At 44.0% G+C, this 18,706-nt stretch overlaps 1 protein-coding gene across 1 annotated transcript in view; it reads right to left on the bottom strand.

Moving 5' to 3' along the window:
- The window catches only part of si:ch211-129c21.1 (uncharacterized protein LOC563087 homolog), a 121,730-nt gene that overhangs the window by 16,727 nt on the left and 86,297 nt on the right, over positions 1–18,706 (bottom strand). Inside the window, 1 exon segment of the mRNA XM_034180754.1 lies at positions 617–732. Coding sequence (XP_034036645.1) covers positions 617–732 — 116 coding nt within the window.

Below are 18,706 nucleotides of genomic sequence, written 5' to 3'. Positions count from 1 at the left end.
TCTCCTAACAAGACCAGGTTTTCCCCTGCCTTAGCCAGCAGTTTCAAATTTCCTTCAATGTCGCCTGCTCTGGCCCCCGGAAGACAATTGACTATGGTTGCTGGTGTCGCTAACTTCACATTTCTCAAAACAGAGTCGCCAATAACCAGAGTTTGATCCTCGGCGGGTGTGTCGCCGAGTGGGGAAAAACGGTTAGAGATGTGAACGGGTTGGCGGTGTACACGGGGCGTCTGTTTAGGGCTACGCTTCCTCCTCACAGTCACCCAGTCGGCCTGCTTTCCCAGCTGCTCGGGATCTGCTGGAAGGGAACTAACGGCGGCTAAGCTACCTTGGTCCGCACCGACTACAGGGGCCTGGCTAGCTGTAGAATTTTCCACGGTGTGTAAGCAACCAAAAAACAACAAAAAAAAAAACAACCAAACACCACAACAGTTCACATCCTGACATTAATATATGTATTTATTTAACCAATGTGTTTTTTCATGTTATTTCTGTGTTTTATTTAATGTAGGGTTTTTTTATTTAGTGTTTTTAATATATGTTTTTATTGTTTTCGCACGTTTTACAGGTGAGATGTGATACCGCTCCCTGTCATGTTTTGACCACAGGTGCTCACCTTGCTGGAGGAGAGACGGAGGATGCTGATGGGCTCTGACAGGTGGAACAACTGAATCTCTTCAATGATGAACATCTCTCCGTCATAGTTAACGGCCTTCTGAATGTAACCATTTTCTGTCGGGTGGAAAAATGTTCCTTCAGGTTAAATCATCATGCAGAGTTCACCACAGGTGGAACAAAGCTACTGTCGGGCTCTTGGTCTGGGCCAGCTGACCTGGAACCTGCAGTGACTTTGTCCCCTCTGTGTTCACAATGTGCACAAACTGATGATCCTGTAGAACTGAAGCCAACAGACTAAAGCTTTACGGCTCAATGCACACTGACTGTATGTGATGCTCACAGCTCATGAAAATCAGGTCCATATTTGGACAAAGTTTTTACCAAAGTCTTCTTGTGCTCTCCTCTGTCATGAAACTGGAGAAGCAACACACAAAAGCTGTCAGCTGTGCCGTCTCTACAACCACAGCCACTGAAGCTTGTAACTCTATAGGAGTTATGATGCTGTCTTGGTGGCTTCCCGCACCCATCTCCGCTGTGCATCAGTTTTTGGGAATGGCCTGGTGTCGAGTCCCTTGACTGAGGAGACTAACATCAACTCAGAACACGGCGCCATGTTGACTCCAACTGCACTGAACTAACCTTTAATGTTTTCAACATTTTTAAAATCATTTAACCACATACAGAAACACATCCAGATACAGGTGCTATCAGAATAAATATAAAAATAGTTAATCAAATTTACAATTTATGAGTCTGATTTATGCAGCTGGTGCTCTGTAACTCCGTGTCATACGACGACGTGTGTGACAGTTTTAAAGTTCTCCATCTCTGGATTATGATTTATTCTGGACTAATTTGACCCTCAACAAATTTTTCTTTATACAATCATCACCTCCAAATCAAAGGTAAACTGGACAATTTCCTCTTTTACCGACTTCGTGCCATAAATGTGCAGACTTTTCTGATCCATTTATCACCGTGTGCACTGAAAAAACGATTATAATATGATGGCAGATAAAGGACTGAAAGCAGAAAAGTGTCAAATCACAGCCTTTTGTGTCTGATTTAACAGGTGCACGTCAGGCTGCGGGTCCAAGTCTGAACATGGTGTGAAAAAATAAACAGTCTGACTTTTAATCACAGAAATGACTCCGGTCCCACTTTCCTCAAATCAGTGAGTGTCAATCAACTTCAATCAATCAACTTTTTTCTTGTATAGCGCCAAATCACAACAAACAGTTGCCCCAAGGCGCTCCACATTGCAAGGCAAGGCCATACAATAATTATGAAACACAGTCTACGTCTAAAGCAACATAACCAAGGGATGGTCCAGGGTCACCCGATCCAGCCCTAACTATAAGCCTTAGCGAAAAGGAAAGTTTTAAGCCTAATCTTAAAAGTAGAGAGGGTATCTGTCTCCCTGATCTGAATTGGGAGCTGGTTCCACAGGAGAGGAGCCTGAAAGCTGAAGGCTCTGCCTCCCATTCTACTCTTACAAACCCTAGGAACTACAAGTAAGCCCGCAGTCTGAGAGCGAAGCGCTCTAATGGGGTAATATGGTACTATGAGGTCCCTAAGATAAGATGGGACCTGATTATTCAAAACCTTATAAGTAAGAAGAAGAATTTTAAATTCTATTCTAGCATTAACAGGAAGCCAATGAAGGGAGGCCAACACGGGTGAGATATGCTCTCTCCTGCTAGTCCCCGTCAGTACTCTAGCTGCAGCATTCTGAACCAACTGAAGGCTTTTAGGGAACTTTTAGGACAACCTGATAATAATGAATTACAATAGTCCAGCCTAGAGGAAACAAATGCATGAATTAGTTTTTCAGCATCACTCTGAGACAAGACCTTTCTGATTTTAGAGATATTGCGTAAATGCAAAAAGGCAGTCCTACATATTTGTTTAATATGCGCTTTGAATGACATATCCTGATCAAAAATAACTCCAAGATTTCTCACAGTATTACTAGAGATCAGGGAAATGCCATCCAGAGTAACGATCTGGTTAGACACCATGCTTCTAAGATTTGTGGGGCCAAGTACAATAACTTCAGTTTTATCTGAGTTTAAAAGCAGGAAATTAGAGGTCATCCATGTCTTTATGTCTGTAAGACAATCCTGCAGTTTAGCTAATTGGTGCGTATCCTCTGGCTTCATGGATAGATAAAGCTGGGTATCATCTGCGTAACAATGAAAATTTAAGCAATACCGTCTAATAATACTGCCCAAGGGAAGCATGTATAAAGTGAATAAAATTGGTCCTAGCACAGAACCTTGTGGAACTCCATAATTAACTTTAGTCTGTGAAGAAGATTCCCCATTTACATGAACAAACTGTAATCTATTAGACAAATATGATTCAAACCACCGCAGCGCAATGCCTTTAATACCTATGACATGCTCTAATCTCTGTAATAAAATTTTATGGTCAACAGTATCAAAAGCAGCACTGAGGTCCAACAGAACAAGCACAGAGATAAGTCCACTGTCCGAAGCCATAAGAAGATCATTTGTAACCTTCACTAATGCTGTTTCTGTACTATGATGAATTCTAAAACCTGACTGAAACTCTTCAAATAGACCATTCCTCTGCAGGTGATCAGTTAGCTGTTTTACAACTACCCTCTCAAGAATCTTTGAGAGAAAAGGAAGGTTGGAGATTGGCCTATAATTAGCTAAGATAGCTGGGTCAAGTGATGGCTTTTTAAGTAATGGTTTAATTACTGCCACCTTAAAGGCCTGTGGTACATAACCAACTAACAAAGATAGATTGATCATATTTAAGATTGAAGCATTAAATAATGGTAGGACTTCCTTGAGCAGCCTGGCAGGAATGGGGTCTAATAAGCATGTTGATGGTTTGGATGAAGTAACTAATGAAAATAACTCAGACAGAACAATCGGAGAGAAAGAGTCTAACCAAATACCGGCATCACTGAAAGCAGCCAAAGATAACGATACATCTTTGGGATGGTTATGAGTATTTTTTTCTCTAATAGTCAAAATTTTGTTAGCAAAGAAAGTCATGAAGTCATTACTAGTTAAAGTTAATGGAATACTCAGCTCAATAGAGCTCTGACTCTTTGTCAGCCTGGCTACAGTGCTGAAAAGAAACCTGGGGTTGTTCTTATTTTCTTCAATTAGTGATGAGTAGAAAGATGTCCTAGCTTCACGAAGGGCTTTCTTATAGAGCAACAAACTCTTTTTCCAGGCTAAGTGAAGATCTTCTAAATTAGTGAGACGCCATTTCCTCTCCAACTTACGGGTTATCTGCTTTAAGCTACGAGTTTGTGAGTTATACCACGGAGTCAGACACTTCTGATTTAAAGCTCTCTTTTTCAGAGGAGCTACAGCATCCAAAGTTGTCTTCAATGAGGATGTAAAACTATTGACAAGATACTCTAACTCCCTTACAGAGTTTAGGTAGCTACTCTGCTCTGTGTTGGTATATGACATTAGAGAACATAAAGAAGGAATCATATCCTTAAACCTAGTTACAGCGCTTTCTGAAAGACTTCTAGTGTAATGAAACTTATTCCCCACTGCAGGGTAGTCCATCAGGGTAAATGTAAATGTTATTAAAAAATGATCAGACAAAAGGGAGTTTTCAGGGAATACTGTTAAGTCTTCTATTTCCATACCATAAGTCAGAACAAGATCTAAAATATGATTAAAGTGGTGGGTGGACTCATTTACTTTTGAGCAAAGCCGATAGAGTCTAATAATAGATTAAATGAAGTGTTGAGGCTGTCATTCTCAGCATCTGTGTGGATGTTAAAATCGCCCACTATAATTATCTTATCTGAGCTAAGCACTAAGTCAGACAAAAGGTCTGAAAATTCACAGAGAAACTCACAGTAACGACCAGGTGGACGATAGATAATAACAAATAAAACTGGTTTTTGGGACTTCCAATTTGGATGGACAAGACTAAGATACAAGCTTTCAAATGAATTAAAGCTCTGTCTAGGTTTTTGATTAATTAATAAGCTGGAATGGAAGATTGCTGCTAATCCTCCGCCCCGGCCCGTGCTACGAGCATTCTGACAGTTAGTGTGACTCGGGGGTGTTGAATCATTTAAACTAACATATTCATCCTGCTGTAACCAAGTTTCTGTTAGGCAGAATAAATCAATACGTTGATCAATTATTATATCATTTACCAACAGGGACTTAGAAGAAAGAGACCTAATGTTTAATAGACCACATTTAACTGTTTTAGTCTGTGGTGCAATTGAAGGTGCTATATTATTTTTTCTTTTTGAATTTTATGCTTAAATAGATTTTTGCTGGTTATTGGTGGTCTGGGAGCAGGCACCGTCTCTACGGGGATGGGGTAATGAGGGGATGGCAGGGGGAGAGAAGCTGCAGAGAGGTGTATAAGACCACAGCTCTGCCTCCTGGTCCCAACGCTAGACAGTCACAGTTTGGAGGATCCAAAAAATTGGCCAGATTTCTAGAAATGAGAGCTGCTCCCTCTAAAGTGGGATGGATGCCGTCTCTCCTAACAAGACCAGGTTTTCCCCAGAAGCTTTGCCAATTATCAATGAAGCCCACCTCATTTTTTGGACACCACTCAGACAGCCAGCAATTCAAGGAGAACATGCGGCTAAACATGTCACTCCCGGTCTGATTGGGGAGGGGCCCAGAGAAAACAACAGAGTCCGACATTGTTTTTGCAAAGTTACACACCGATTCAATGTTAATTTTAGTGACCTCCGATTGGCGTAACCGAGTGTCATTACTGCCGACGTGAATTACAATCTTACCAAATTTACGCTTAGCCTTAGCCAGCAATTTCAAATGTCCTTCGATGTCGCCTGCTCTGGCCCCCGGAAGACAATTGACAATGGTTGCTGGTGTCGCTAACTTCACATTTCTCAAAACAGAGTCGCCAATAACCAGAGTTTGATCCTCGGCGAGTGTATCGTCGAGTGGGGAAAAAACGGTTAGAGATGTGAACGGGTTGACGGTGTACACGGGGCTTCTGTTTAGGGCTACGCTTCCTCCTCACAGTCACCCAGTCAGCCTGCCTTCCCGACTGCACGGGGTCTGCCAGGGGGGAACTAACGGCGGCTAAGCTACCTTGGTCCGCACCGACTACAGGGGCCTGGCTAGCTGTAGAATTTTCCACGGTGCGGAGCCGAGTCAGAGCTGAACTTTAATTTGTACCTCTGTTACTGTGCACATCCAGACTGAACACGTTTTTAATGGAAATACATTGTGATTGGACGGGACATTTTATCTTATATGAGCGAAAAATCTGTTTTTACAAAATCCGTTATACAGTATATGATGTTTATTACATGGAAAACGATACAAAAATGTTGGGACTTTTTTTGTCCAGTGACTGTGAATATCTGGTTTATATGATGACGGTTTAGGTGAGTTTTACTGTACATGGGACTGAACAATAAATTGACCTCTCAAAGCTTTGATGATGAAGTTGCTTCCATCCCACATGACCGACTTTATTTTCCCAAATGTTTCTTCTATTTGTGCCTCCAAACGCACAACAATCCAGCATTTTCAGTGAATAATTAAATAAAATCACTGGATTTACATGCAGACACATTAACAGCCAACACTATTTTGGAACCAAGATGGCACCACGAGTCACGTGGCTGATTTTTGTTTTCGACTTGTGATGTCGTTACCAGTGTTTCCACAGTTACTTTGAAAAAGTAATCCAATTACTGATTACTGATTCCTCCTTGACAAAGTAACTTAGTTACTTTACTGATTACTCAATTGTAAAGGTAACTAAGTTAGATTACTAGTTACTTTTTAGTTACTTTCCCCAGCTGCTGACAACAACCCTCTGCCACCTCAACATGACAATGATGACTTTATAGTCACCCTTTCTTGACTTCAATGAAAATAAATACTTGTTTTATACAAAGTAAAATAAAGACCTCTTTCTTGACCTGATATTTAACTAACAGTAAAATTTGTAATTTCTAACCTATTACAACCTTGTGGGGGAAGGGGGGGTACATCCTTGCCCCACGCCCTCATTCTATCTGGATTCGACTACTTTTAAACTCTTTTAATTCACCATTCACCTGATCTGGATCTCTACAGCCCCTCTCACCCAGAAGGTGTGTTTGTGGCAACCACTGGTGCTACTGACTGTGTGTGTGTGTGTGTGTGTGTGCACAGCTTGTGCTGTTGCATGTACTGTGGGCATCACATGGCACTTCCTGGTCATTGTTTTATCAACTTTGTCTCTGTTTTTTTCCGCTGTTATCATGGATTTGGAGTTTCTGACTAACCTGGTGCTTTCAGATGGTGTGTTAGAGGTGTGAGAGGGGCGACGGCGTGCAGAGTGAAGTTTAGTATTGAGTCATTCGAACATCACTAAATACTTGCCACACCCTGGCAAGTGCCGGCAGCCGTGTGGCATTGTGTGATGTGTTTATGGTGAGTAGTGGTGTGTTGTGGGGCGTACGTCTCGCGGCTCTAACACGGGGCTTAACTCTCACACTGACGGTCTGCACTGGGAGCCCATATTCATTTTTTGTCATCATCAACCATCAAATCGACAAACTTTGCCCTGTCCATATATATTTGGACCTCAGTGTTCCACAATTGACTTATTTGTCCTCTTTGCTGTTTTAATGCAGCTAATGTATTTTCACTGGCCCCGTGTGCAAAGTAAAGATGGCCTTAACATACAGAAATCAGAAGCGTAACGCCCCCGCTTAGCCAGGGCCAAGCTAAAGGCTAGGCTAGCAGATGACCGGAGGTGCTACAAACCACTGATTTCCTCCATGATCATCAGCATGTGAACTCGTTGCTGAACAAGATCAATGAACTGTCCACACTGAAAAACCAGCAGCTTTATCATGAGAGCAGCATGTTCATCGTAGCGGATGCTAATGTGGACCTGCTGTGAGAGCTGACAGAGACACGCAGTCAAAGTAAAGACTTCTTTAAAAATATTACTTGAGTAAAAGTCTTAAAGTATCAGACATTTAGTGTACTTAAGTATCAACAGTAAATTTTTCATATAAAATGTACTTTAAGTAAAAGTAAAATCCAAAACAAGTGGAGAGTGAAACGGTGACACGAAAAGTAAGTCAATGTGTCTGGAGAAACCGGGAGGGGGCCTCAGTCCCTTTAAAAGGCTGGATCCACCTCTGGCAGAGCAGTTTGTGTTGGTGACAGGATGAGTGAGTGACAGGTGGACGTATGTAGCTGTAAATAATGTTGTCATTCTTTTTCCTGGAAGGCTCACGCACACTTTTCTGTTAAACACAACAGCCAGGCTCTTGTGAAACAGAACAGTCATTTATAGCTGAATACTTGTGCCAAATTTAAACTTTTAAAAAGCAACTTTGCAAGCATCACTACCACCAGCCACTGCAAAGCAACCAAACACAGCGCTCTTTGTGCTTAAAAACTAAATGTGGCTCCGCTTTTACACAAAAACGTCAAATAAAATAAATAAACCTGAACAGTCACGCTGGCCAGTTTTGTTGGTACCGAAGTTTTCCCCTTAAGTGTGTGTTAACTCTGTTCTGTGTGTCTGTTTGGAGTCCAGAGCACAGACCCTCTTTTCACTCTCCACAGTCTCCTCTTTCTCAGCACACATTCTAATTTTTTTTTTGCCTTTGAAAGTTGTTTTATTTCAAACGCGGCACTTGATGCTGTGGGGGGGGGGGGGTGTTGCTGTTCCAAGGCGTAGCCGTGTTCCGCCTGCAGAGGACCGTGTGTCTTCCCGGTATGGCATACCGCTGCTTTCACCTCTGCAAACAAGTATTGCCCAACCAAATTTCTTTTACTTTTATACTGTACTAACGAGTAACAAAGATGGTTAAGGGAAATGTATTGAGTAAAGTTGAAGTTGGCAGAAATGTAAATGATGACGTAAAGTCCAGATATGTGAAAAAAGTCTACTGAAGTACAGTAATGAAGTTACATTACAACAATGGAGACACTAAAGCATGTGGGAGGACTCATCATGTACGCGAACAACCGCTGGTGTAAGCCGGGACACGTGTCTCAGTGAAGACGCTCTCGTGTTGCCGGGACCTGGAGCTGCTAGCTGTCAGCCTCTGGTCACACTATCTACTGAGGGAGCTGAGTCACGTGATCACAATCTGTGGTGACACAACCCACAGCATGTGAGAAGATTCACTCCATCACAGCAAGGCTGCAGACACAGCACCCTGAGACCCTTCTGGGGATTTTAACCATGCAACTTTGGACTCTACTTTGGCTGCATTTCACCAGATTGTGGAGTTGTAGAATCTGACATATTTACACTTTATGTGTTCATTAATATGTGTTGTCCCTTTTAAATAAATAAATGAAAAAATGAAAATAAAATTGACCTGTTGCACGCAAACACCATCAATGCATATTCAGCTTCCCTCCTACCTCCACTAGGCAAATCTGACCACAACCTGGTCCACTTACAACTCACTTACACTCCTCTGGTTAAAGGCAAACAGTGATAACCAGGTCTGTTCGAAAATGGTCACCTGAAGTAGAGGATGCTCTCAGGGACTGTTTTGCCACCACAGACTGGAGTGGTTTGGTTGACGCTCATGGAGAGGACCTCGAGGGGGTGGTGGGCTGTCTGTCAGATTATCTGAACTTTTGTATGGAACAGGTGGTACCAGTCAGAACTGTCAAATGTTTTGACAATAACAAGCCGTGGATCACAGCTGAAGTGAAGGGGCTCCTGAACAGGAAGAAGCGCGTGTTTAGGAGCAGGGATTGGGAGGGGGTGAGCTCAAACTTTGTTTAAAGCAGGCTAAAGAGGAGTATGGTAAAAAGCTGGAGAAGACGCTGTCTAATAAAAACATGCGGGAGGTCTGGAGAGGAATGAAAACTATCACTGGCTGTGGCAGTAAGGGCAATCTGGGTTGCATGGACATCCAGAGAGCTGAGGAGCTGAACACCTTTTTTAATCGGTTCAGCTCACCCCCGACCAACCCCCCACAGCCTACTGTCAGCTCCCCAGACCACCCCCGTCCTGCCTCTCCCCTATGTGCCTCTATCTCTCCCTCACTAGTCCCCACCTCACCCACCTCAACTCACCCCTCCTTTACCGCAAACCAGGTGACTACAGCACTGCGACGTCTCCACCCTAGCAAGGCTGCGGGACCTGACTTGGTTTGTCCGAGGCTCTTGAAGGCCTGTGCTGTGGAGCTGGGAGAACTGCTGCAACGGGTCTTCAACCTGAGTCTGCGGCTGGAGAAGGTTCCCTTACTATGGAAAACATCCTGTATTGTGCCAGTTCCCAAGATCAGTGGCCCTAGGGAGCTCAATGACTACAGGCCAGTTGCTCTCACGTCACACGTGATGAAAACATTGGAGTGACTGGTTCTGCAGTTCATGCAGCCCCAGATGCAGGCAGTGAGGGATCCTCTCCAGTTTGCCTACCAGGAGAGGGTGGGTGTTGAGGATGCGATCCTCTATCTCCTACACCGTGTTCTTAAGTACCTGGATGGGGGGGATGCACTGTGAGAATGCTATTTTTTGACTTCTCCAGTGCTTTTAATACCATCTACCCCAGCCTTCTACAGGATAAACTCAACATCATGGCTGTGGACCCCCATTTAGTGAGCTGGATCTCAGACTACCTTACCAATAGGCCGCAGTTTGTCCGGGTGGGGGACTGCAGGTCTTCAACTCTGACTTGCAGTACTGGAACACCTCAGGGCACAGTGCTCTCTCCTCTCCTCTTCGCCCTCTACACCACAGACTTTCGTTACAACTCCAATACATGTCACATGCAGAAGTTCTCAGATGACACTGCAACTGTGGCATGTATTCGGGAGGGGGACGAGAGGGAGTACAGAGGCCTGGTGATGGACTTTGTGCAGTGGTGCCGGCTGAATAAGCTCCAGCTGAATCAATCAATCAATCAATTTTTTTATATAGCGCCAAATCACAACAAACAGTTGCCCCAAGGCGCTTTATATTGTAAGGCAAGGCCATACAATAATTATGTAAAACCCCAACGGTCAAAACGACCCCCTGTGAGCAAGCACTTGGCTACAGTGGAAGGAAAAACTCCCTTTTAACAGGAAGAAACCTCCAGCAGAACCAGGCTCAGGGAGGGGCAAGTCTTCTGCTGGGACCTGGTTGGGGCTGAGGGAGAGACCCAAGAAAAAGACATGCTGTGGAGGGGAGCAGAGATCGATCACTAATGATTAAATGCAGAGTGGTGCATACAGAGCAAAAAGAGAAAGAAACAGTGCATCATGGGAACCCCCCAGCAGTCTACGTCTATAGCAGCATAACTAAGGGATGGTTCAGGGTCACCTGATCCAGCCCTAACTATAAGCTTTAGCAAAAGGAAAGTTTTAAGCCTAATCTTAAAAGTAGAGAGGGTGTCTGTCTCCCTGATCTGAATTGGGAGCTGGTTCCACAGGAGAGGAGCCTGAAAGCTGAAGGCTCTGCCTCCCATTCTACTCTTACAAACCCTAGGAACTACAAGTAAGCCTGCAGTCTGAGAGCGAAGCGCTCTATTGGGGTGATATGGTACTACGAGGTCCCTAAGATAAGATGGGACCTGATTATCAAAACCTTATAAGTAAGAAGAAGAATTTTAAATTCTATTCTAGAATTAACAGGAAGCCAATGAAGAGAGGCCAATATGGGTGAGATATGCTCTCTCCTTCTAGTCCCCGTCAGTACTCTAGCTGCAGCATTTTGAATTAACTGAAGGCTTTTAGGGAACTTTTAGGACAACCTGATAATAATGAATTACAATAGTCCAGCCTAGAGGAAATAAATGCATGAATAGTTTTCAGCATCACTCTGAGACAAGACCTTTCTGATTTTAGAGATATTGCGTAAATGCAAAAAAGCAGTCCTACATATTTGTTTAATATGCGCTTTGAATGACATATCCTAATCAAAAATGACTCCAAGATTTCTCACAGTATTACTAGAGGTCAGGGTAATGCCATCCAGAGTAAGGATCTGGTTAGACACCATGTTTCTAAGATTTGTGGGGCCAAGTACAATAACTTCAGTTTTATCTGAGTTTAAAAGCAGGAAATTAGAGGTCATCCATGTCTTTATGTCTGTAAGACAATCCTGCAGTTTAGCTAATTGGTGTGTGTCCTCTGGCTTCATGGATAGATAAAGCTGGGTATCATCTGCGTAACAATGAAAATTTAAGCAATACCGTCTAATAATACTGCCTAAGGGAAGCATGTATAAAGTAAATAAAATTGGTCCTAGCACAGAACCTTGTGGAACTCCATAATTAACTTTAGTCTGTGAAGAAGATTCCCCATTTACATAAACAAATTGTAATCTATTAGACAAATATGATTCAAACCACCGCAGTGCAGTGCCTTTAATACCTATGGCATGCTCTAATCTCTGTAATAAAATTTTATAGTCAACAGTATCAAAAGCAGCACTGAGGTCTAACAGAACAAGCACAGAGATGAGTCCACTGTCCGAGGCCATAAGAAGATCATTTGTAACCTTCACTAATGCTGTTTCTGTACTATGATGAATTCTAAAACCTGACTGAAACTCTTCAATAGACCATTCCTCTGCAGATGATCAGTTAGCTGTTTTACAACTACCCTTTCAAGAATTTTTGAGAGAAAAGGAAGGTTGGAGATTGGCCTATAATTAGCTAAGATAGCTGGGTCAAGTGATGGCTTTTTAAGTAATGGTTAATTACTGCCACCTTAAAAGCCTGTGGTACATAGCCAACTAACAAAGATAGATTGATCATATTTAAGATCGAAGCATTAAATAATGGTAGGGCTTCCTTGAGCAGCATGTAGGAATGGGGTCTAATAAACATGTTGATGGTTTGGATGAAGTAACTAATGAGAATAACTCAGACAGAACAATCGGAGAGAAAGAGTCTAACCAAATACCGGCATCACTGAAAGCAGCCAAAGATAACGATACGTCTTTGGGATGGTTATGAGTAATTTTTTCTCTAATAGTTAAAATTTTGTTAGCAAAGAAAGTCATGAAGTCATTACTAGTTAAAGTTAATGGAATACTCAGCTCAATAGAGCTCTGACTCTTTGTCAGCCTGGCTACAGTGCTGAAAAGAAACCTGGGGTTGTTCTTATTTTCTTCAATTAGTGATGAGTAGAAAGATGTCCTAGCTTTACGGAGGGCTTTTTATAGAGCAACAGACTCTTTTTCCAGGCTAAGTGAAGATCTTCTAAATTAGTGAGACGCCATTTCCTCTCCAACTTACGGGTTATCTGCTTTAAGCTACGAGTTTGTGAGTTATACCACAGAGTCAGACACTTCTGATTTAAAGCTCTCTTTTTCAGAGGAGCTACAGCATCCAAAGTTGTCTTCAATGAGGATGTAAAACTATTGACGAGATACTCTGAACACCACTAAAACAAAGGTGATGGTGTTGGACCTTCGCCGGGCGCCACCCTCTCTGCAGCCCATTAACATAGGTGGAGGTGGAGGTGGTCTCCATGTATAAGTACCTGGGACTACATCTGGATAATAAGCTGAACTGGGCAGCCAACATGTACGCTGTTTATAAGAAGGGCCAGAGCAGAATGTATTTTCTCAGAAGGCTGGCCTCATTCAGAGTCTGCCCTAAGTTAGTGCACCTGTTTTATCTGGCTATTGTGTCCAGTGTTCTTTTTAATGCCGCTTTATGTTGGGGGGGCAGTGCTTTTCAGAAGGACATTCATCGACTGAACCAGCTCATTAAGAGGGCTGGTTCTGTAGTGGGTCTGGGCTTGGACTCTGTGGAGACAGTGGTGGACCAGAGAACACTCACAAAGACCCATGCCATCCTGTCTAATGAGAGTCACCCTCTGAGCTCTGTCTTCTCCATCCAGAGAAGCTCAGTAAGCTCGAGATTTCGGTCATTGAGATGTTCTACAGAGAGACTGACTAACTCATTTGTTCCGCGTGCCATCAGGCTGTTTAACGAGGCCTCTGCTGGGAGGAGCAGGAGGGAGAATGTGCTTTAGCAGCTAGTTTTTAGTTATTATTTATTTATTTTTGTGGTGGGCTTTGTTCCTTCCATTTTATTGTATCTTTTAATTCTATCTATCCTTGGAGCACAGATAATGCACAATTTCCCTTGGGATCAATAAAGTATTTATCTATCTATCTATCTATGCTGTTCTGTTAAGTGTTCTGCAGTTGTTATCATGACGGTAAAGCCGGTGTCGGTGTATGTATTATTCGTGGAGTCGGATAACTCCGTATGTGTGTGTGTGTGTGTGTGTGTGTGTGTGCGTGTGCGTGCCTGAGTAGGGATGAAGGTGTACGTGGTTGATTCAGTGTTCTGTTGTGCTTATGTAAGAATGTGTGTCTGTGATGACGTATTTCTTACTTGTTCTGCTGCATACAGGGACCAGGGTTTCCTTTCATTTGCGCGGCTTCTGGGGGTTGCCCCGGTTGTTTTGATCCAGTAGGTTCCGCCCACGGTTTTGTTTTTTAGTTATATTTCTCCCTTAGTTCATGTTTGTCCACGTTTCCTCGGGTTCTGGGTCAGCCAGCCCTCCGTTTTGGTTTTTAGTTATATTTCCCCCTTAGTTCATGTTTGTCCACGTTTCCTCGGGTTCTGGGTCAGCCCGCCCTCCGTTTTGGTTTTTAGTTATATTTCCCCCTTAGTTCATGTTTGTCCACGTTTCCTCGGGTTCTGGGTCAGCCCGCCCTCCGTTTTGGTTTTTAGTTATATTCTCCCTTAGTTCATGTTTGTCCACGTTTCCTCGGGTTCTGGGTCAGCCCGCCCTCCGTTTTGGTTTTTAGTTATATTTCCCCCTTAGTTCATGTTTGTCCACGTTTCCTCGGGTTCTGGGTCAGCCCGCCCTCCGTTTGGTTTTTAGTTATATTTCCCCCTTAGTTCATGTTTGTCCACGTTTCCTCGGGTTCTGGGTCAGCCCGCCCTCCGTTTTGGTTTTTAGTTATATTTCTCCCTTAGTTCATGTTTGTCCACGTTTCCTCGGGTTCTGGGTCAGCCCGCCCTCCGTTTTGGTTTTTAGTTATATTTCTCCTTTAGTTCATGTTTGTCCACGTTTGCTCGGGTTCTGGGTCAGCCCGCCCTCCGTTTTGGTTTTTAGTTATATTTCTCCCTTAGTTCATGTTTGTCCACGTTTCCTCGGGTTCTGGGTCAGCCCGCCCTCCGTTTTGGTTTTTAGTTATATTTCCCCCTTAGTTCATGTTTGTCCACGTTTCCTCGGGTTCTGGGTCAGCCCGCCTTCCGTTTTGGTTTTTAGTTATATTTCCCCCTTAGTTCATGTTTGTCCACGTTTCCTCGGGTTCTGGGTCAGCTCGCCTTCCGTTTTGGTTTTTAGTTATATTTCTCCCTTAGTTCATGTTTGTCCACGTTTGCTCGGGTTCTGAGTCAGCCCGCCTTCCGTTTTGGTTTTTAGTTATATTTCTCCCTTAGTTCATGTTTGTCCACGTTTCCTCGGGTTCTGGGTCAGCCCGCCCTCCGTTTTGGTTTTTAGTTATATTTCTCCTTTAGTTCATGTTTGTCCACGTTTGCTCGGGTTCTGGGTCAGCCCGCCCTCCGTTTTGGTTTTAGTTATATTTCTCCCTTAGTTCATGTTTGTCCACGTTTGCTCGGGTTCTGGGTCAGCCCGCCTTCCGTTTTGGTTTTTAGTTGTATTTCCCCCTTAGTTCATGTTTGTCCACGTTTCCTCGGGTTCTGGGTCAGCCCGCCTTCCGTTTTGGTTTTTTAGTTATATTTCTCCCTTAGTTCATGTTTGTCCACGTTTGCTCGGGTTCTGGGTCAGCCCGCCCTCCGTTTTGGTTTTTAGTTATATTTCTCCTTTAGTTCATGTTTGTCCACGTTTTCTCGGGTTCTGGGTCAGCCCGCCCTCCGTTTTGGTTTTTAGTTATATTTCTCCCTTAGTTCATGTTTGTCCACGTTTCCTCGGGTTCTGGGTCAGCCCGCCCTCCGTTTTGGTTTTTAGTTATATTTCTCCCTTAGTTCATGTTTGTCCACGTTTGCTCGGGTTCTGGGTCAGCCCGCCTTCCGTTTTGGTTTTTAGTTATATTTCCCCCTTAGTTCATGTTTGTCCACGTTTGCTCGGGTTCTGGTCAGCCCGCCTTCCGTTTTGGTTTTTAGTTATATTTCTCCCTTAGTTCATGTTTGTCCACGTTTGCTCGGGTTCTGGGTCAGCCCGCCCTCCGTTTTGGTTTTTAGTTTATATTCTCCCTTAGTTTCATGTTTGTCCACGTTTGCTCGGGTTCTGGGTCAGCCCGCCCTCCGTTTTGGTTTTTAGTTATATTTCTCCTTTAGTTCATGTTTGTCCACGTTTGCTCGGGTTCTGGGTCAGCCCGCCTTCCGTTTTGTTTTTTAGTTATATTTCTCCCTTAGTTCATGTTTGTCCACGTTTCCTCGGGTTCTGGGTCAGCCCGCCCTCCGTTTTGGTTTTTAGTTATATTTCTCCCTTAGTTCATGTTTGTCCACGTTTGCTCGGGTTCTGGGTCAGCCCGCCCTCCGTTTTGGTTTTTAGTTATATTTCTCCCTTAGTTCATGTTTGTCCACGTTTGCTCGGGTTCTGGGTCAGCCCGCCCTCCGTTTTGGTTTTTAGTTATATTTCTCCCTTAGTTCATGTTTGTCCACGTTTGCTCGGGTTCTGGGTCAGCCCGCCCTCCGTTTTGGTTTTTAGTTATATTTCTCCCTTAGTTCATGTTTGTCCACGTTTGCTCGGGTTCTGGGTCAGCCCGCCCTCCGTTTTGGTTTTTAGTTATATTTCTCCTTTAGTTCATGTTTGTCCACGTTTGCTCGGGTTCTGGTTCAGCCCGCCCTCCGTTTTGGTTTTTAGTTATATTTCTCCCTTAGTTCATGTTTGTCCACGTTTCCTCGGGTTCTGGGTCAGCCCGCCCTCCGTTTTGGTTTTAGTTATATTTCTCCCTTAGTTCATGTTTGTCCACGTTTGCTCGGGTTCTGGGTCAGCCCGCCTTCCGTTTTGGTTTTTAGTTATATTTCCCCCTTAGTTCATGTTTGTCCACGTTTGCTCGGGTTCTGGGTCAGCCCGCCTTCCGTTTTGGTTTTTAGTTATATTTCTCCCTTAGTTCATGTTTGTCCACGTTTCCTCGGGTTCTGGGTCAGCCCGCCCTCCGTTTTGGTTTTTAGTTATATTTCTCCCTTAGTTCATGTTTGTCCACGTTGCTCGGGTTCTGGGTCAGCCCGCCCTCCGTTTTGGTTTTTAGTTATATTTCTCCCTTAGTTCATGTTTGTCCACGTTTGCTCGGGTTCTGGGTCAGCCCGCCCTCCGTTTTGGTTTTTAGTTATATTTCTCCCTTAGTTCATGTTTGTCCACGTTTGCTCGGGTTCTGGGTCAGCCCGCCTTCCGTTTTGGTTTTTAGTTATATTTCCCCCTTAGTTCATGTTTGTCCACGTTTGCTCGGGTTCTGGGTCAGCCCGCCTTCCGTTTGGTTTTTAGTTATATTTCCCCCTTAGTTCATGTTTGTCCACGTTTCCTCGGGTTCTGGGTCAGCCCGCCCTCCGTTTTGGTTTTTAGTTATATTTCTCCCTTAGTTCATGTTTGTCCACGTTTGCTCGGGTTCTGGGTCAGCCCACCTTCCGTTTTGGTTTTTAGTTATATTTCTCCCTTAGTTCATGTTTGTCCACGTTTCCTCGGGTTCTGGGTCAGCCCGCCCTCCGTTTTGGTTTTTAGTTATATTTCTCCTTTAGTTCATGTTTGTCCACGTTTGCTCGGGTTCTGGGTCAGCCCGCCCTCCGTTTTGGTTTTTAGTTATATTTCTCCCTTAGTTCATGTTTGTCCACGTTTCCTCGGGTTCTGGGTCAGCCCGCCCTCCGTTTTGGTTTTTAGTTATATTTCCCCCTTAGTTCATGTTTGTCCACGTTTCCTCGGGTTCTGGGTCAGCCCGCCTTCCGTTTTGGTTTTTAGTTATATTTCCCCCTTAGTTCATGTTTGTCCACGTTTCCTCGGGTTCTGGGTCAGCCCGCCCTTCCGTTTTGGTTTTTAGTTATATTTCTCCCTTAGTTCATGTTTGTCCACGTTTGCTCAGGTTCTGGGTCAGCCCGCCTTCCGTTTTGGTTTTTAGTTATATTTCTCCCTTAGTTCATGTTTGTCCACGTTTCCTCGGGTTCTGGGTCAGCCCGCCCTCCGTTTTGGTTTTAGTTATATTTCTCCCTTAGTTCATGTTTGTCCACGTTTGCTCGGGTTCTGGGTCAGCCCGCCCTCCGTTTTGGTTTTTAGTTATATTTCTCCCTTAGTTCATGTTTGTCCACGTTTTCTCGGGTTCTGGGTCAGCCCGCCTTCCGTTTTGGTTTTTAGTTATATTTCCCCCTTAGTTCATGTTTGTCCACGTTTCCTCGGGTTCTGGGTCAGCCCGCCTTCCGTTTTGGTTTTTAGTTATATTTCTCCCTTAGTTCATGTTTGTCCACGTTTGCTCGGGTTCTGGGTCAGCCCGCCTCCGTTTTGGTTTTTAGTTATATTTCTCCCTTAGTTCATGTTTGTCCACGTTTCCTCGGGTTCTGGGTCAGCCCGCCCTCCGTTTTGGTTTTTAGTTATATTTCTCCTTTAGTTCATGTTTGTCCACGTTTGCTCGGGTTCTGGGTCAGCCCGCCCTCCGTTTTGGTTTTTAGTTATATTTCTCCTTAGTTCATGTGTGTCCACGTTTGCTCGGGTTCTGGGTCAGCCCGCCCTCCGTTTTGGTTTTAGGTATATTTCTCCCTTAGTTCATGTTTGTCCACGTTTGCTCGGGTTCTGGGTCAGCCCGCCTTCCGTTTTGGTTTTTAGTTATATTTCCCCCTTAGTTCATGTTTGTCCACGTTTGCTCGGGTTCTGGGTCAGCCCGCCTTCCGTTTTGGTTTTTAGTTATATTTCCCCCTTAGTTCATGTTTGTCCACGTTTCCTCGGGTTCTGGGTCAGCCCGCCCTCCGTTTTGGTTTTTAGTTATATTTCTCCCTTAGTTCATGTTTGTCCACGTTTGCTCGGGTTCTGGGTCAGCCCGCCTTCCGTTTTGGTTTTTAGTTATATTTCCCCCTTAGTTCATGTTTGTCCACGTTTGCTCGGGTTCTGGGTCAGCCCGCCCTCCGTTTTGGTTTTTAGTTATATTTCCCCCTTAGTTCATGTTTGTCCACGTTTGCTCGGGTTCTGGGTCAGCCCGCCTTCCGT

This window comes from Thalassophryne amazonica, chromosome 10 (assembly GCF_902500255.1).
Source record: "Thalassophryne amazonica chromosome 10, fThaAma1.1, whole genome shotgun sequence".
Lineage (NCBI taxonomy): Eukaryota > Metazoa > Chordata > Actinopteri > Batrachoidiformes > Batrachoididae > Thalassophryne > Thalassophryne amazonica.
This window is presented reverse-complemented; position numbering and strand designations above follow the sequence as displayed.